Source organism: Poecilia mexicana, unplaced genomic scaffold, assembly GCF_051168715.1.
Source record: "Poecilia mexicana isolate PSO_F unplaced genomic scaffold, ASM5116871v1 scaffold_9, whole genome shotgun sequence".
In the NCBI taxonomy this organism is placed as follows: Eukaryota; Metazoa; Chordata; class Actinopteri; order Cyprinodontiformes; family Poeciliidae; genus Poecilia; species Poecilia mexicana.
The window spans coordinates 28,843,316-28,862,424 of NW_028263378.1; the positions used below are offsets into that span (position 1 = coordinate 28,843,316).

Below are 19,109 nucleotides of genomic sequence, written 5' to 3' on the forward strand. Positions count from 1 at the left end.
CGTCTCGCCTGTGGTGGCGCTGCACCAAGAACAACTGAAGGACATGACACAAAAATCTCTGAAGGAGACACTGAACGCAGCAGGAACACACCCTAAGACGCCGGCGTCTCCTCTGATAGATGATGAGCGCTGAATTATGAAAATATATCATGTAACTGTTTACATCCATCACTGCCATTGACTTAATGACTTGTCTTGTGAACAAGCTTACTCGGATGTAATTTTTAATTTCATTTCTTAATAGACACACAGCAATTGCAAAATTGTGGGGTCTTTCGACAGCGAAACACTGACAAATATTTACAGACATTTGTAATGGAAACACAGCTGCTATGACAACGTTTTCAGGTTCTTGCACCTTCATCCCATTTTTCCTCTCTCCACAGAGCCACTTCCTGCAGTGCAGCCCTGACAACCCCGAATTCGAAGGCTTGGACTGCCACGTGTTTGAGTCGCCGTATCCGATGACCATGGCTCTCTCCGTGCTCGTCACCATCGAGATGTGCAACGCTCTAAACAGGTGGCTCCACTTTTTTCTTTGTCATTAGAGAAGGAGCATTTGCTGTCAGGAGGAGGAGGAGGAGTACCTGCTGTGTCACTGAAACAAACCATTTGCATTCTGTCCTCGCTGCAGTCTGTCAGAGAACCAGTCCCTGCTGCGGATGCCTCCCTGGGAGAACATTTGGCTGCTGGGGGCCATCTGTCTCTCCATGTCCCTCCACTTCCTCATCCTCTACGTGGAGCCTCTCCCTGTGAGTTTATCCTGTGATAAAATTCTTGTGTCAACATTTTAAGTAGGGAGTTTATTCCCCAAACATAGGTGGAGTCATTGTGGGACCCTCTAGTGGTCATATGCTGTTATTACAGTAAAGTTAATTCAATTTTAAGCTAAAGAGAAAGGAACTTTATACAGAAGAGAATTAGGGCCACTGAAAAAAATGAATTCTGACTTTTTTAAAATGCTGAGATTAAAGTCAGAATTCCTTCTGTTTTTTATGGCCCTATTCCTCTTCCGTAACTTTAGTTTAAAGAGATTGTTTGGAATCTAGCTTTGTCGATAATTAGTATAAATGCAGGTTAGTTAGTGATTAAATGAAATGAATGTCAGTTAATTATTACTTTCTATGTACCGGGTGTATCTTAAATGCAAAATGTCTATATTTCTTATGCATTTTTGGCTTAGTTATTGCTCTGACTCTTAAATGTACTTTTTTCCAGTCTGCATAGTTAATTAATTATTATTGATTAAGTCAGGAGTAGGATTACGATTATTCCAGAAATCAATTAATCACGGTTAGTTCGGTTAATTGTTTCAGCCCTACTTCACTGCTGACATATTTGGCCAGTTCATAAGACGTTTTTAAAATAAGATGAGAAGTGGAATCTCCCTTATGTAGTTGTGTACCGCTACGCCCCCTGTTGGCCACCACCATGCAGTCATCCCACCACGACTACTTGATTTCTTGCCAACCATTGTTTCCGTACTGCACCCAGGTCATCTTCCAGATCACGCCCCTGGACACCACCCAGTGGATGATGGTGCTGAAGATCTCACTGCCCGTCATCCTGCTGGACGAGCTGCTGAAGTTCGCCGCCCGGAACTACCTGGAGCTGGGTAAACAGCTGGAGAAGCCGTCCCGCAGAGGCTCCCCCCTGTCTGCATGTGCTGAGGGCGTCTCCTGGCCCTTCGTGGCCGTCGCCCTTCCCCTGGTGCTGTGGATCTACAGCACAGACACTAACGTGTCCGCCATGTTGTGGCCCTGACTGACTCCGGCACACTACCCCTCCTGCACACCAGTGTGAAGTGGACGTTAACACACACCTAACAGTTACATTAACTCTGAATAACTCGTCGTAAACATCCGCACCTGCTCTGACCACTGTCAAATATGTTCTATTTACATTTCCACTGATACATTTATTATTTTTTTTATTTTGTTTTTGCGGGGAGAGGGTTTGGTATTTAGTCATATTTTGATGACTGATATTACATCTGTTATTTTCCTACCAGGCTTCTTCCATCTTCGAGCGCCATAGTGACCAGTTAGAGAAGCCTGTGATGTTGGAGCTTTGTGTTTTAGCTGTACAGAGAATTTACACTATTTTCTATTAATATTTTGTAATTTTTAGAGAGGGAACAAAGAGTCTCGGACGTGTGATTGTAACACCTGAAAAGTGCAGAGCTGAAAGGAGGGGAAAGTCTTGCAATATATGAATCTCAGTTATTATTGAACTCTGTACACCTTCATTATTTTTCTGCACCAGGCAGAGCGCAGCTACCTCAATGCTGTTATTATGACCAGAAGTACTCATTTTGTCTAAACACCATTTCAAAGGTTATCACTAAAAGTGTTGAGGTATGTACCACTTTGTTTTGCGGCGCACATGCTCACACATTTTAATCTTACATATATATATATATATATATATATATATATATATTTTTTTTTTTTTTTTTTTTTTTTTTTTGATACAGCCTGTTGTTAAATATACAGACCCAAACTATACAGTTGGTACTCGTGGTAAAGATGTTTAGAGGGGCAATATGATGTGAAATCAACTTTTTTAAGATTTACATCATGTTATAATAATATTCAAAAACACACCTGGAGTGTTACTTTAATTCTTTCATGCATGTTTGAGGAATATTTTAATCTCCCATGGCAACCATTCTGGTTTGCAAAATGCCTAGTCTCATCTCAGCTCCTTCAGACTAGCCAGCAGTAATTAGCAAAGACCTGGTGGAACTGCACATCTGCTGAGCTCATCATAGGAGCTACTTCTCAGAGCAGCACTGATAGAAAACGTTGTTAAAGGGTTAATAGAGAAACACTGTTGTGATGACTTCCTGAAGGCGGAGTGCCGGAAAGAGCAGGAGCTTCTTAAAGAGACATAGGCCCAATTTCAAGGTGTTAATTGGTGAAGTCAAATTTTGTGAAATGTCATTGCTATGAAATTATGCTGTAAGTCTGGAAAGTATATAACACTGCCCCTTTGAAAAGCCTGAAAATGAATTCATTTCATTTGAGTACATTTATTCATGGATATCATGTTAAGAAATATATTTTGGCAAAGTTCCGCTTACCAATCCCTTCAGAATAAATCTATCCGAGGCATTATTTTAATTTACACTTACTGTTTTTTTTTGTTATGTAAATAAATTAATCAGAGGTGCACCGATTTGCAGTTTTTTGGCCAATCTTTAAAAAGACTGATGCCAAAAATTTTTTCAGCATTGTTGCTAAATATAGCAACACAGTGGTGTATTTCTTTTAGCCAATGGGCTGGATCAGGATACTTGCTTTGACTGGCCACCACAAATGGTGAGCACTCATTGATTGTTGTACACAAGCTTTGTTCTTATATTTGTTAAGAGGTAACAAGTGGGATGTTGGAGTCGTGTGCGGTCCGGTGGGGTCATACTGATCACATGTATGCTTTTACAACCTTTTCTTCTTTTGTGTGTCGTTTCGGGAACTGGCGGTCTGACGGACAGTCTGACCGTGACATCTGCCACAATCCTCCTGAGCGTTACGCTAAGATCGCAGGAGACTTAAAGAACTTCCTGCTGAACAAATGTACTCAAATTAAAGGTTAGATTTTTCAAAAGTGCCCCACACCTTCCACGTTGCTACAGTAAAAGTTACATTTATTAGATTGTTTTTTGACACCTCCTCACCAAAGTACCAACACATAACTCTCTGTATATACTTGAAGAAAACTTTTTTCCTCATTATCTTCAGCTTTTTTTTAGATTCTGCCTTTATTCCTACTGTTATGATTTTAATAGGCGAGTATCCCGCACATACTGTACTTGAATGTGTAAAAGAAAAAAAAAGCACCAAGAAGCTGTTAGTCTTATGAGCATAGCACAACGTGAACATTTTAAGAAAAAAAGACCAAAAAAAAAGGACTCGTAAGGCTGAAACAGCTGATGTATATCTGTACATAACATACAAGTAGAGTATGTATATTTTATCTCTCGATGTCATAAAGCAGCGACACTAGAGTCTCCTTCTGGTGGAGATGGTCAGCGCCTCTCTGCATGCCTGCTTCACTCCAGCGCTGGTTGTGGGTTTGTTTGTTTGTTTGTATTTTTTTTTAGATCAACAGTTGGGAGTTTTACCCGCAGAGTGAGAACTCTAATCAGCATGCCGACTACCAGCTCATCCTCAGAAAAAAACCCGTCTGTTCGTTACTGCTGTATGTTAAGGTTGAACAAGTACAGAGAGAGAGAGTGAAAACTGAGATTGTATTGTGAAATGCCATCAGTGCCACCAAGTGCCAGTGCCACACTGATCGGAAACATGTTTCCAGGCTCAGTGTCGCTGGCGCTGGTTGTTTTTGATTGTAGACTGGCAGAAATAAGTGCCCATATATTAATACAGGATATAACTTTGATACATTTTTTTTGTGTGCGTGTGTTTTTGTCGTGACCTGCATTGGGTCCCATCCTATCTGAGCTTCCCACAGATGATTTCTGCCGTCTGATTCTTCCTTTTCTTCTTGTTTCCTTTCACAGGAAAGGCCAAATAAACCCGCCTCTACGCTTTTATTATTTTTATTTTTTGTTTATCTTTACAGAAACGTTGGGTTTGGTTTTTGTAGTGTGCATGTGTGTTTTGGGGGCAGCGCGTCTTTACAAAGAGCTGCCTGCAGCTGCGACATGAAGTCCAAGGCTGTAAACGAACGTCAGTCAGAAAGCAGTCGGCCCCGTCTTCCTGCATGAGGAGCCTCAGATGAAACATTTCTCCCTCCATCTTTGGAAGCTGGTAGAATACACTGTACAGGTCATTCGTTTCTTCATGCTGCATGTCAGCTGCTTCATCAGAACCTTCTAATCAACAGTGTATAGTGTTAGTAAAACAATCGATTAGACATTCGTCAGATTAGTACAAATGTTATAAAGGTTAAGAGAAATCTGTTCTTTTTTTTCTAAGGAAATACTTTTATGGGACATTTAACAAAACAAAAATTGCTTAAATTTGGGCGCTTTTTTTTTCTTCGCTTTGCACTGATACGTGCAATGTGTTTGGAGGATTTTTTTTTTTTTTGCCATATCTGGGAAGGGTGGCTGTGCAGTGATGCATAATGTTTTACTGTAAGTACGTCAGGCACTGGCGTTTCATTGCCAAACTGCTGTACTGTATTTTCAGATAATTGTACGATGTATCACATGAACCGTTCAGGTAAATAAAAAAAATTACTGTCATACATGAGGAATTTACTCATGTTTGTCCTGGTTACTTTGAAACTTTGCTTTCCGTTAATGAGGATTGACAAATTACAGCTTCACACAGAAAGACTCCAGGCTGGGATCTGAACCCAGCACAGCAGCAACGCAACCAGCTGATGTCAGAATCCTGAAATACACAGGTGGGGAGAGCAGCACTGCTTTACTCAAATAAAAAAGTAGCCGTCCAGTAAAAAAACATTCCTGAAAAGACTGCTTAAGTACTGAGTAACTGATGATATCATCAGATGGAAAAACATGTCATGTTATGTGCAAGACTAAAATAAAATAAAAAGTAAATAAAAGACATACAAATAACAATTACAAAATGTCAAATTTAACCAGAATTTTTATCAATTGCTATATATATATATATATATATACATATATATATATATAAGTACAGGGTAAAGTACTTCCAGTGACAATAGTGTTTACTTTGTTTTCTTCATTCCCAAATGGCTCAACAGGTTCAGCAAATAAAAAATATTAGAACAAAGCTTGTGTACAAACAAGAGGCCTCACTTCTACATAAATTCTAAATTTGTGTCTGTGTCTGGTACATTTTTGGTCAAAACAAGCTTGGTTTTCATTCAGTGAAGTTAGTCACAGTGGGTCGAGCAGCCAGAAATTTTACTCAAACATAAAAATCCAGCACAGTGGAAATATTCTCAAAAGTACTTTCTTTTTCCCACATAGTTGATCAAATAAATGTAAGTAGTTATGCACCTCAGTTTAAATAATAGCATAATTAAGAAGAATTAATGAGAGCTAAGATTAACACTTTGGTCCCAATTCAGTCATTCAATTTGAACTGGTTACTTATTGAATCAATAGTTAAAGGAGCCGTTTCATCTGGCAAGCAACAACAAAGCAAGCTTCATGAATCAGGTCCTCATGCTAGCATGATGTTAGAACACAAATCTGTCTAGAACGGTAAAAAAAGAAAAAAAAAGAGCAAAAGGTTATTCTAAATTTAAAACATTAATTAGACCAGTCTTTCATTCTATCATTCCCTCATTACCATACTGAGAATCTCATACATTCATGTCTACGGTCCCTGTGCTGCGATGCTAACTGCTTTGCTAATCTCGGTTGGATTGAGATCTCAAACTGACAAAAAGGAGAAAAAGTCATTGAGCTGAATCGAGAACTCCTGCTAGGTTTTACTCCAGACAGATTTTAGCTTTCATGAGATTCAACACAAGAAACAAGACTGTTAAATGCGTGCCATAATCTTTACAAGGTTTATTATACATTTATTAAAATATGTACAAAAATATAAACATTTCACTTATATGCTTGTTAAGGGAAACTTTACAATGTAATCTGCTGACCAGGGGTTTATTTTCCTCTTTTTCTTAGTACAGTCAAAACACAAAGCATGTTATGGCAAAACCCATAAAATACTTGAAATGAATAGTAGACAAAAAACAAAACAAACAAACAAAAAAAACAAGTATAAAAAGAAGCCAAAATATTAAAAACTGTCACAAAGTCCCGGCATATTCACGTCTTGGTGTGGCACTGTGGACATCAGGTCAGACTCAAAACAAATGAGAACATACACGACTATCGCTCAACGACCTGAACACGCCTCTGAATAGAGCAGACTGCAGTTTAATAGTTAGCTTTTGTTTTGTACAGTACAAAAAAATGCTAACATATGATAATAATTTAGAGACTAAAAAGACAAGATGTCACTCGTTTTTTCTTTACATTTCTCGCTACAAACTGAAGGATCTGCTGATTTTCTGTGCGGTTGGATGCCGGGTGCTTTTATTAAACCGCTGCAGTGACTGGAAAGGGTAAATAAAGCTCTAGTAGCCTCTGACTGAAGCTGATGACGTTGGCAGAACGAAAGGGGAAACGGGTTTGGCTTGAGCTCTGCATTAAGCAGAATCTCAGTAGAAGTGAGTAGCAGCTCTATAAAGAAAAGTACAGCAACAGAAACCTCAGAGTTTAAAGGTTACTCAGTGTTTTATTCTCAGCAAACTGCTTCAACCAGGGTCTTCTAAGAAATCAGCAGCTGCACCACCTCCAAAGTGCCACCAGGGGGCGGGGTGGGAGTTTAAATGCCTCAGCGGCTGAAGGCTTCTGGTGTGCTAACTGAGGGCCCCTCTCTGTGACCCTGGGGTCACTGCATCCCAAACCACTGCTCCTGGTCGGCCCACTGAGCCGCTTCGCTGTCGCTGCCCTCCAGATCGCCGTCCTCCCCGCTGCCCTCCATGTCGTCGCCGTCCAGCTCCACCGTGGCGTCCGTTGGGCTCTCCTCTTTCTCCATTTTCTGCATGCCCTCCAACGACTTCTGGTCATTAGGATCCAAGCTGGAAGAACAACACTAAGAGTTAAAAATACACAGCTTTGAGTTTTAATATCTTTAATGTCTGGATGGAGTACATTAACGAAGGTGAACATGCTAATGATAGCATTTTAGCTAAATGAGATATTACAGCTAAACTTAGCATACTGAAAGGTACCGGTCAATGTTAGCCAAAATGATGGCGATAGCCCCCATGTTGTTACTTCATTTTAGCTAACATTAGCATTTTTTTTTTTGTAATTTTAGCTCATACGCTACCATTTGCAGGCCACATGGAGGACATTACTGCAAGTCAAGATGATAATGATAGCCCACATGCTACTGACAGCATGTTAGCTAACCATACGTTTTTACCCAATTCTGCACATTTCTTTTGCTTTTTATCGCTTAAAGCTCAAAGTTGAGGCCTGCAAGACCAAACTCTTCAACACAGCTTGAGATTCGGGTCGGACAACCATACACACTTCATCAGGCCCCTTTAAATTTGTTCAGGAATGTTCTAGTTGGTTACTGTGTCTTTAATGGTGTGATGCACTTTGAACTGTCTTGTTGATTAAATGTGCTACACAAATAAAATAATATTTGTATAAATAATGGGGGATAAAATAATAATAATAATATATATATATATATATATATATATATATATATATATATATAATTTACCTCAACGCGATGCTGTACTGGTCCATGGCCTCTTGAAAATCATTAACTGCCACCAGGAAATCTCCCAGCATTCTGTGCAGGACGCAGTCGCTTTGATTAGCCAGCGCATTCCGCAGGAGCGCGATCCCTTCTTCGTATTTCTGTTCCCGATCTTCACAAACAGAGAATTATACCATTAGTGTGCAGACGATGACCCTGTCATGTTCTAAACTGACTTGGGGTCCTACGTGCAACCTAAGGTTTGTGTAGCAGCCGGTACGCACTGAGCAGCTCGGCCTTCTTCACCACAGCCTTGGTGTAGTCGGGCCTCTGAGCGAGGGCCTTGTCCAGCAGAGCTTTGGCTTTCTCCTGAGTCACCGGGTCTTCCAGGCACACCGTGGCCAGGATGGTCAGAGTCTGTGCGTTGGCCCCCAGAGTCTTATAGATATTGTTCGCCATTCCCATTGCTTCTCGAATCCCATTGGACGCCAGGTAGCAGTCGATCAGACCTGAAGGTGTAGAACAAATGCAGATCAGAAATACTCTCCGGACCGTCTGACGGTAGTTAGACAAACAAGCCGTACCTTCATAGCAGTCCAGCCTGCAAGGCGCCAACCGCATGGCCTCTCTGAAGTGGATGATGGCCTCCTGAACTCGACCCATGTTCCTCAGTGCTGCCCCCTTCAGGAGGAGGGCCTGGACGCTGTTGCTGTTCAGCTGGATGGCTTTGGCCCCCAAGTAGAGGGCTCTGGAGTAGCGCTTGCTGTAAAAGCTGTGGCAGCTGAACAACACGCACACATTTAAAAAACTTACACAAGTCGAGCAGAAAACACCGTCACCAAATGAGGCTGACGAAGTCGTAAATCAACATCCTAGTTGACTTAAGAGAAGACGGTGCATCCAAAGACTCACCCAGAGATCACCCAGGGTTCAGCGTGTTGGTCAGAAATATTAAACAACCGTCCTCCCAGGACTTCCACGTCTTCCAGGTGTCCTTCCCGGGCCATCAGGTAGCCATAAACATCCATACCTGCAGGTCCGAAGAAGCAGCTGGTTAGGACCGCAACTAACGATCGTTTCAATTAATCGATTATTCTGACGATTAATCGGATAAAAGTTTTTTTTGGCACATTCTGCAGATTTTTCATTTAAACCTTTTTTTCTTAAATGAAATATTAGAAAGACATTAATAGATGCAAATAAACAATTCAATTCATATTTAAATCAGAAAAACATCTCAACACAGTGTTCCAGTAGTGAACCCTTGACCATTTACAGCAAAAGAACGCAGCTAAAAAAAACAATATTTCTACTTGATTTAACATGAATACAGTGTTGGCCTGTTGACTATTTTTGAATTAACCAATTAATAAATGGATAGCAAAAGGTGTTTTTTTTTCTTACAGGTGTTGCGATAATGATGACATTGAGGAATTTTGGGTAGAACGTATTTATAGTCAAGTGTCTTAAGTGCAAAATATAGATATTTTCAGACATTTTTGGCTTAATTACTGCTCTGTATACTCCAGTTAATGATTAATCAACTACTAAATTAGTTGCCAATTATCTCCATAGCCAATTAATCGTTTAAGCTGTTTGTGAATAAAATCGAGATGTAATGCTTCACACCTTTGATGAGGTACGGGTCCAGCATCTGAGCTTGTTCAAATTTCAGAATGGCGTTCTTGGTGTCGCCTGCCCTGAAATAGACGTCGGCCAGGCTCACCAGGAGGTCCACGTTGTCCCGCAGCAGCGACTTCTTCTCCAGAGAGCTGAAGGAGAGCGGCCGGACGGTTTATTTTAGGGAAGCGGAGGGAAGGCGGCCAGCTGGGAGGAAACATCAAACCCGTTCTCACCAGATAGTGTTGATGGCTCTCTGGTTGTCCCCGGCGTGGATGAAGGCGTACGCTTTGATCCACACAGAGAGCCAGTCCAGGTTGGGGAGATTCTGGATCACATCCATGGTCATGGAGGCGACCTCCGCTCCTTTCACCGACAGAGAGAGAAGACCTGGAGGAGAAAGAGAGAATTTCAAATATGCTACACAATTTTAACAAAAGGAATACATTTGTTCCCATGACAAGACAGTAATAAATAAATAAATAAACATGGGGCGCCGTCGTCCTCCAACTACTTCCTGTCATCTTTGTGGTTTGCACCAGTGGCAATGTAAGGTTGATCATCATGCGATGTGAAAGAAGTGTTTGCATTGCAGTTTTGTAAAATAAACCAATTTTCATATGGATTAAAAAAAAAAAAAAAAAAAAAAAAACTTGCTTCGAAACTCGTTTCCATCAAGGAAATGTCAGTGAGTCTGTGTTTGTGAGTATCTGTGCGTACCGATTATGGCGTCCAAGGCAAGCGGACACTGTCTGAGCACCTCTTTGTAGCTCGTCACGGCCGAGCGTTCCTGACCGGCTTTCCTGTACAGGTTAGCCAGCATCATGTTGATCTGGGGACAGAAAAAAAACATAGAATCACAACAATATCAGACAGTATTCCACAAAAACGTTAAAGCAACAATACACTCAATTTATTATTTGTTCATATCATGAGCTCTGCGGCATTTCCTATTATGCAACTGCATTTCTGACAACAACGGTGTTTAGATAAAATGCTGCTTTTGTCAGTAGATCCAGCTGAACTTTAGATGATAAGCTCAAGTCCAGGTTTCTGTCACACGAAAATCTGGACTCATGCTGCTCTGCCTGTCGCTGCGTTTCCGTTACAAACGTGTCGATATTTGTCGATATTCCACAAATGCCAAGAAAATAAAAAAACAATTTCACAATTGCGACGATTCCATTAAATAAGCAGCTCGATTAAAAGAGACAGAGACGTGTCCTTGTTAGGAACAGCTCTACCTTTGGAGTCCTTTGTCTTGATGGGATCCCGTCCAGAACAGCGATGGCGTCTTTATCCAGTTTCAGTATGGTGTAGCATTCAGCTATCTTGTACTTTACCTCAATTTCTGACGGCAAACTCTGAAAGAAAAAGAAAATGCAACTAATAAGATTCTGCTGAAGGTCACAGCGGCCGGTACGGCTGTTATAATCTAATTAAGAAGTCAAATATAAGATGTATAAATGCAGCATGTTCCATGTCAGAAAGGTTAATTTAAAAGCTCAAAAGAATAAAACGGCACAAATCCGCTGAACTCCTTTCACCATTCCTGTTATGTGAACGCCAGGCTTATAATACACTGGGGGAAACCCTGAACAATACACAATAAGGTGCCAACAAAACAAAACTAACCTGTGCCTGGATGTTGGCAGCAGCTCCACCAGTCGATGTTCGAACTTTGGATGTTTTGTTGAGCACCTTCTTCTGCTGCAGAGCCATGCTGTATTTGCAGGCAGCATTGCGGTATTCCTTATCATGGAAGATGGCATCAGCATGATAAACCAACAGCTGGTACTTCTGGGCTGGTGAGAACAGCTCTCTGGAATTATACACACAGATTACTTTAGCAATGAATCAAAACAATATACTAGAATCAATGTTAAACAATTAAAACCGACTATATATTTATATGACATAGGAGAAAAGCAACCAATTCGGTCTATGCAAGATGCTGCCAGCATAATAAATACAGTAGCAAAGAGTAAAAGTTATTTTTATTGTTTTACTGCTGTCTGTCTTGGTAAATAATTATTCCAATCAGTTAACGTAAAAATAATCCACCGTAAAATATGAGGATTAAAGGAGGAAGATGGAAAAATATCAACGGAATAAATGTTAAACGACCACGGATGTTTTAACTGCTAGAAACATCGTTACATTTCAGAGCCTACATACGACTACATCTTGGGACCTACATGTCCATCCGTGATTTAGAATCATTTCCCGACCTAATTTCGTGAGGTTATAAACAAAACACAGCTCTGTGAAAGATACGATCATTACTGTTAACCGTTGTTGACTAGTTAGAGTCACCACCAAGGAGAGAAAACATGACAATGCTAGTGTTGAAGCATTATCAGGAACTAGACGGGCCCCACACTGATATTACTGACTGATATTACTCACGGGTTATTATTACTCATCGTCAGCAACAAACTGCTCAATATGCGGACATTGGAGTAAAGACCGGCTGCAGCCATATCCCGAACATGATCCACTACATTCATTTTGGAGAAAAGTAAGGGCTTGTTGAACCTTTCCGTGCCCAGTTTAAAGTTTCAATCAGTAAACAGCTAAAGGTGGCTAGCATCGGATGTATTAAATATGGCGCCGCACAGTCTTCCTTCCGTCTACTGCTGCCTTCTGGTACACCTCAGTAGCTCGTCTTTTTCTACAGCCGCAAAAATAATACATAAGGTTCTAAGTATTTTGTTGACTGCAGTTTGCAAACTATTTTTAATGACTTTACTTTACTACCGTTTTCTTAAAGTTTTAAGGTTTTGTGTTTTTATTAATGCTTTAGTAAAGGAGTTGAGGTTTTTTGTGATCGTTCCGATAGATTTAAACGCATCTCAAAATCGTTAGATTTTTGAGCGAAAGACATTAGCTAATATGTAAAACGCTTCGAAAGAAATTCGATATAATTTTCTGTATCCTATTTTTATTATGTATGATATCTATGTTTATTTGGTAACATGTCTAACAAAATTAATTCCAAAGTACACGTTTAGTTGTAAGTACAAAATAAGTGAATTTTAACTCCTCGCGAGAATATAATTATATATTCTACTATCTATATTTTATCGCTTGTTGAGTTAAAATTCCCTTATTTTTGTACCCAACAGTAAATGAAAAAGCCAAAAATATGAAAATGATGAACAATGCTAATCCCTTTGTCAAAACCTGCACCATGTGTCATACTAATCAAGAGTGGGAAAGGTTTAAGAGAGCTGGTTTAGGATGTGCAGAAAACACGCTTTCAGACAAGAACTTGTACATTTTTGAGAAAACATTGTTTTCTGGGCATATAAAGATGCGCATGCGCACACTTCCCATCCAGCAGATGAATGTTGTGTCTAAATAGCCAGCAGTTGGCAGCGCAGCGCCTCGTTTCTGTCCCAGTTTTATCTCTGGTTTTCCGAAGGTGTTTGTCTACAGACAGTGTTTTCCCTCGGGTCCGTTCGCGTACCATGACCGAACAATCAGCATTACTTCTTCGAAAACAATTAGCAGGTAATATAACCATTACTCTTGACGACGAAACAAAGGTTATGTGTGTAACCGCTACGCTAACGTTAGCTTTTCTGTAAGCTACAAGGAACGCTGTTTACGCCATAGGACTGAGCTCGGGGAGCTAACACAGCAGCATGAAGGGTGCCTTTATCAATACACCTCAGCGTGTTGCTAAGCTGCTTTGGTTAGCTAATCACTTTTACGATTCAAGACATAAATTTAGAACTAAAAATGACAAAATAACCACCTAAACTAGTACATACTCGTACCGAGAACCCTGCTAGCTGTTAGCTAGTTTGGTATTAGTTGTCAGATAGAACAAAGGAATAATCAATCCAAGAACATCTCATGCCTTGATCACTAATAAGGCTAATTATAGTTGCAAGTACTCCGATCCTTCTATCGGGGCACACGTTATTATATCTGTAAACAATTAGTAGAAATCAATACACACTCTTATTTTACATATTTAAGGTCATATTCCATGTATTAGTCTGTGATGCTGTTAAATCTATTAGTTTGACGCTTGGAATTGTAACCAGTTTATTTGCAAGGGCATGTGATTTTTTTTTATTTTTTATGATGATGCCGAATATTTGGATCTCTGCTGAAATGGAGCTGGGTAACATCTATAGAAAAAAAACATCTACATTTCTCATCAGTTAGCAGGCTGTTTAAACTCTGTTTCAACTATAGGGTACTCAGGGCAAGGTTTATAGATTAATAGGATACTGATTTAATTTCTAGTTGGGGGTGGAGGGCTATTTTTGCTATATTTTTGCAGAGCTTACAGAAATGGGGTTTAATTCAAACTAACATCAGTTTTAAGGGCTGATGTATTTTTCCCTCACTGCCCAATATGTCAAGATATACTTTCATTATAATTTTACTAGTGGTGCACCAATTTATCTGTGCCAGTTTCCTTAATTTTGGGAGAAAGGTGATCGACCGATTGTTACATGTGAAGCCGATCTTATCCATCGATGTTATCAACCTCGGGAAAGGCCTAAAAACCAACCACTGTGTTTTTCTTTTCTCGCATTAGAGAGGTTTGACAAACCTGCCGTCCAGGTCATGTCTGTACATTTACAGTTAACAATAGTCACCCCATTGTTGCCAATTCGGCAACTTTCTTGATATATTGAGCAACATTTCAGACAAAAAGTTGGTATCGACCAAAATCGGAATCGGTAAGCTAGGCTTTTTAAAAGATCGGTAATCAGCCAGAAAACTGCAATCAGTGCACCCCTAAATTTTACTGTATCAATCAATGAGTTGACGTAGATCTCTTCACTACTGTGCACATCTGTATATTACCTCAACACTGATTAACATTTTTAATATTTCTTAATATTTGGCGGATGTTTGATGCTCTTCCTTCAAGGTTCCCTTTAAGATCTGACTTGCCAAATTTAATTTTAAGTAGTTTTGATGCATTTAATGAGGAAAAAAAAATCTGTTTTGTCCATATCTGACCTACTGATAATCTAGCAGAGTCAATTAAAGTCTTTAACCAAATTATCATGACATCCATATTTAGCATTCACAAGCTGAATATCATTTTGAAAGAGTTTGGTGTGGTGTGAAATTAATACTTGGCTGTGATAAAATCTTCTTTTTAAACTTTTGTAGTAAAGCCATACAAGTTTACTGTTATCTTTTTGCGGACTCTTTTCAAAACTAAACTTTTCCATCTCCTGCCAGAGCTCAACAAGAACCCAGTGGAGGGCTTTTCAGCTGGTCTGATAGACGATGACGACATATACAAGTGGGAAGTTGTGATAATTGGTCCACAAGATACTCTTTTGTAAGTGAGAAAATATTTAAATGGGGGGTGGGGAGGATCTGACATAAGTATTTATTTTACATTTCTTTTTTTCCTTTCGTTTTGCAGTGAAGGAGGATTTTTCAAGGCATACCTAACCTTTCCCTATGATTATCCGCTACGGCCACCAAAGATGAAATTCATCACAGAAATTTGGCATCCAAATGGTAAAGACATTTCTCAAGATATTATTGTGTGGTTTGTGGCTAAAGATCCAATCTGTTTTCTTTATTTAAAGCTGCAGTGTGTAATTCTTATTTTTTTATTTCATATTTGTTGAAATTGTCACCATTTTGAGACAGTATGGTATTAGACAAGTAATATGTTAAAAACAAATCTAGCTCCTCAGTCTTCTCCCACGTCTAGATAGAAACAACCAATCAGAGCCAGGAGGCGGGTTGTAGCTCTGCTCATCCCCCTTTTGTCCCGCCCCTTTTGCTCTCTGCTGCTCTGCAGTTAGCATATCCTGTTGTGAATCCTTACGTTAGGAAGCATGACCACAAATGACGGTGTGTAAATGGTTTTCATGTAACTGTAAGTTGTTTCTGTACCATTAGCACATTTAGTAGTGAGTGCATAAGGTTGATTGATGGCACTGAGACACTCCTCCTGGCTCCGATTGGTTGTCTTTGGTCGGGAGCAGTGCATTTCTTTAGACAGCAGTAATAACTCAGGGTGGAGGAGATTGACTTTTTCACAGATTCTCCTTCTCATGTTATGCTGTATGGTGACAGTTTTAACAAATGCATAAAAAAAGATAATATTTTAAAATAAAAGTTACATACTACAGCTTTAACAGTTCTCATCTCTTGCTCCCTCACAGTTGCAAAGAACGGGGACGTTTGCATCTCAATTCTGCACGAGCCAGGAGAAGACAAGTTTGGTTACGAAAAGCCAGAGGAGCGCTGGCTTCCGATCCACACCGTAGAGACAATCATGATCAGCGTTATCTCCATGCTCGCAGACCCAAACAGCGATTCACCAGCTAACGTGGATGCTGCGGTGAGTCACGCCACGTTTCCTTCCCGCTGTCCCCCGCATCGGTATTTGTCTTCAAAATCTCATGATCTCTGTCGTTAAGGAGGACTGATGCCTTGTCGTTTCAATAATGCAATGTTGCTCCCACAGAAAGAATGGAGGGAGGATCCTAACGGAGAATTCAAGAAGAAGGTGGCTCGCTGCGTAAGGAAAAGTCAAGAGATGGCGTTTGATTAGGGGGGTCTGCTGTAAATTCCAGGGTGAGCTAACAGTTTAGCACGACTCTTGCATAAACCATGACATCGAAAAGTAATAATAATCTCTTTAACAATTGCTTCTGTGCAGTTAAAGGAAATGCCTTCAGCGGGAAAACTTCAGCAAAAAGGCTTTTGCACCCTTTGTTTTGCCAGTCAAAGGATTCGGTTGGGCCCCAACCACGTTTCTGTGAATGGTCTGCCAGTTGAGCCAATTTGAGAACACTACCAGCGAAATTATCCTGTTTCCTACCTGGAATTGTATATTTAATTTAATTTATTTTGGGAAAAAGAAAAAAGAATGATGTAAGATATGTCACTACTGTAAATGAACTTGCTTTTTTATCTGCTGCTGAACAGTTTCTACTTTATACCAGGTTTCTTATGCAATTTAGATTGTGTAGACCGAAAACAAAAGCCTGTCCTCATTAGGCCGCCCGTTCGTCCTCCTTTCACCAACCCCGGCCCGATTGTCGTCGACCCGACACGTTTTGTTAGTGGGTGTGGTTTATTTTCTTCCAACCCGTTGTCGAATCACCGTTGCCTTTTTGTTTGGTGTCACCTTTTCACAGTTGGAACTTTGTTTAAAAAAACAGGAGAAGTTTTCGTGCGACCTTTGGGGTTTTTACGTGTTTCCTGAGAAACTGCCTCCCGATGGTGTTTTTCTTCTAATACCGGCGCGTGTTAGAGATGTTCAAAGCCATGCCCCTCCAATGTGCATAGTCTGTTTAGATAGCTCTATTGTTGTTCATTCTTTGCTGGGATTTTTGTTTTGTACAACCTACACATTAATTTGAGTTATTCTTTTTAATGATATGTTAACTCGGTGAGGTGTAGCAGATGGTACAGGAAGGTTTGTGCCAACTTCTCAGGATCAGGCTTCATGAAGGTGTCGATTAGCAGTCAGTAAGGTGGATCCCTAGAATCGTCCGTGAGTGATTGTAAACTCAGATTTGGAATAAATCATGGCCAGATTTTTTTTTTTAAAGAAGCAGCTTAGATTGTGAATATTCTACATGTGGTGAACTGGTTCTCACCTCATGTTTGACACACAGCTAATTTGAGCGGGTTTATGGTCGAGTTCTTGATCGGTTGAGGAAAGGCTCGTGATTTTAGAGGTTCCATTGTTCTGTTGGATTAGTGGTTATGTTTTTACACGAAGCTTTTGGTTTTATTAGTGTTCAGATTAAATCACATTCACCTCTGGATTTAGATTCTTGAATAAATCTCCTTTTCTTTCTTCTGTCTAAAGTTTCTATTGTCATGGAACATTGTTGGGTTCCATGATTGGAGACGTTAAAATCCAGTAAAGTTTAGACACGTTCTCCATATTTCACTGAGCACAACCTAGAAAAAAAAACTTCAAAAAGCATATTCTGGTTGGTAACAGACTGATTAACATCCGCTGTGAGGAACACTTCAGACAGCTGACCAGACGTCAAGGAGTTAAGGTTATGTTTAAAATAGGAAACCTCTGTTGGTGCGCTCTGGCCACTCGTGACATGTACAGTTCATACGTATATACAGACATAATGGTCACATCACTGCTGTCGACATTACCATTTTCACTTGAGAACCTTTCCGACCCACCATGACCTCCTCTGACCGGTGTTCACTGTATTGGCACGGATGCGGTGCGTTTTGAAACGTCATTAAGCAATACCCTCTGAAAATGGTAATGTGTCCAGGTAATCCACCGAGGGCGCCGCTATTTGTTTCTTGTAGGTTGCTGTTTGATTTTTTTTTTCTTTTTCTTTCTTTCTTTTTTAGTGTTTTGTTCCATTTTGTGTCAATGCAATGTATATTGGACATGTTGCTCAATAAAGTGTGTAAACCGAGTGGCCCATGTGGTACTTTTTGCTTCACATTAGGAATGCGAACACATTCGGGGGTGAAAGCATGTCACATCTCCGCTTGGCAATTGGAAGCTAGTTAAAGAGTCACGTTTCAGGAGCAGATATCGACGGCCTCTGATGGGAATTGTTGGGATTGTTTCTTATGATGAGGAAGCAAGTTGCATTTGTGAGGCACCTGGAAAAAGAAACGTCTGTTTAAAAAACAAGTCTGGTGGCATTTTGATAAGGTGACCCAGCAGCAGCATCTTCCCTGAGTTAATGTAAGTTCTCTAGTATTTGAAACCGATTTCTCATTAAGTTCATTTGCATCTCTGCTGAATCTAACAGATGTGCAGAGGATGAGTCAAATATGTATTTGTAGACTGACTTAAAATGTGACGCTCAAACCTCCAAGTCACAAAGGACTAGTCTGCTGTATCCCCACATGTAAACCGCTATTTAGATAAAAATGGAAGAGTTTAACTGGTCTGTTATATTTAGATTTTTATTAAAGTTATAATCACTTAAAACGGTACTTAAATTATTTTTATTTGATTTTATTTGCATTGTATATCTAAATTAATTATTCCTATATTTGTATATAGGACTATATATGTAGGAATATATTTCCATAATGTAATTTTTCAGGACATTCTAATATTTTGAGATTTACCTGTACATGGATGGCCTACTTTTCAAGGTTTTACTCAAACATCTTTTTCTTTCACTTCAAAATTGTATAATGTGAAATACCAATAAAATACAATAAAATTTTAAGTTCCAGAAGTATGAAAGGTGCTGTTTTCAGATTTATAACCTCTACAAAGGATATCATCATAATCCTGCATTTTGATGTCTTGATGTCTTAAATTACACTTCT

At 39.8% G+C, this 19,109-nt stretch overlaps 3 protein-coding genes across 4 annotated transcripts in view; 2 read left to right on the forward strand and 1 right to left on the reverse strand.

The window, feature by feature from the left end:
- atp2a2a (ATPase sarcoplasmic/endoplasmic reticulum Ca2+ transporting 2a) overlaps positions 1-5,219 on the forward strand; it is a 28,562-nt gene extending 23,343 nt beyond the window's left edge. The window contains exons 18-21 of one of the 2 annotated variants that reach the window (XM_015009569.2): positions 387-520; positions 635-752; positions 1,495-1,615; positions 4,523-5,219. In XM_015009569.2, the coding sequence (XP_014865055.2) occupies positions 387-520; positions 635-752; positions 1,495-1,615; positions 4,523-4,536 (387 nt within the window). In that variant the 3' untranslated portion in view covers positions 4,537-5,219. Of the gene's footprint in view, positions 1-386; positions 521-634; positions 753-1,494 lie in introns of both variants that reach the window. The other variant, XM_015009568.2, reaches the window with a different exon arrangement.
- A 1,238-nt stretch (positions 5,220-6,457) lies between these two features.
- anapc7 (anaphase promoting complex subunit 7) lies at positions 6,458-12,426 on the reverse strand. Its single transcript, XM_015009575.2, has 11 exons — positions 12,231-12,426; positions 11,457-11,643; positions 11,066-11,185; positions 10,542-10,653; positions 10,058-10,211; positions 9,831-9,973; positions 9,114-9,231; positions 8,786-8,982; positions 8,486-8,710; positions 8,223-8,373; positions 6,458-7,560 (listed from the first exon to the last, which is right to left on the reverse strand). The coding sequence occupies exons 1-11, from the start codon at positions 12,329-12,331 to the stop codon at positions 7,371-7,373; spliced, it is 1,698 nt and encodes a 565-aa protein (XP_014865061.1). The 5' UTR covers positions 12,332-12,426; the 3' UTR covers positions 6,458-7,370.
- Positions 12,427-13,149: 723 nt separating this feature from the next.
- Positions 13,150-18,232, forward strand: LOC106931442 (ubiquitin-conjugating enzyme E2 G1-like). Its single transcript, XM_015009582.2, has 6 exons — positions 13,150-13,337; positions 15,042-15,144; positions 15,232-15,329; positions 15,986-16,164; positions 16,291-16,400; positions 16,486-18,232. Exons 1-5 carry the CDS (start codon positions 13,172-13,174, stop codon positions 16,375-16,377), a joined length of 633 nt encoding a protein of 210 aa, XP_014865068.1. The 5' UTR covers positions 13,150-13,171; the 3' UTR covers positions 16,378-16,400; positions 16,486-18,232.
- Positions 18,233-19,109: the final 877 nt, after the last annotated feature.

Bases quoted from the DNA above. Each gene is read 5' to 3' on its own strand.
- anapc7 (XM_015009575.2), bottom strand. From the start codon at position 12,331: ATGAATGTAGTGGATCATGTTCGGGATATGGCTGCAGCCGGTCTTTAC. The intron at 10,212-10,541 runs GTACGCACAGAT...TTTCTCCTCCAG, and splicing joins TGCCTTGGACGCCATAATCG to GTCTTCTCTCTCTGTCGGTG. The intron at 7,561-8,222 runs GTAAATTATATA...TTGTTCTTCCAG, and splicing joins CAGTACAGCATCGCGTTGAG to CTTGGATCCTAATGACCAGA.
- LOC106931442 (XM_015009582.2), top strand. From the start codon at position 13,172: ATGTTGTGTCTAAATAGCCAGCAGTTGGCAGCGCAGCGCCTCGTTTCT. The intron at 13,338-15,041 runs GTAATATAACCA...ATCTCCTGCCAG, and splicing joins TCTTCGAAAACAATTAGCAG to AGCTCAACAAGAACCCAGTG. The intron at 15,145-15,231 runs GTAAGTGAGAAA...TTCGTTTTGCAG, and splicing joins GGTCCACAAGATACTCTTTT to TGAAGGAGGATTTTTCAAGG.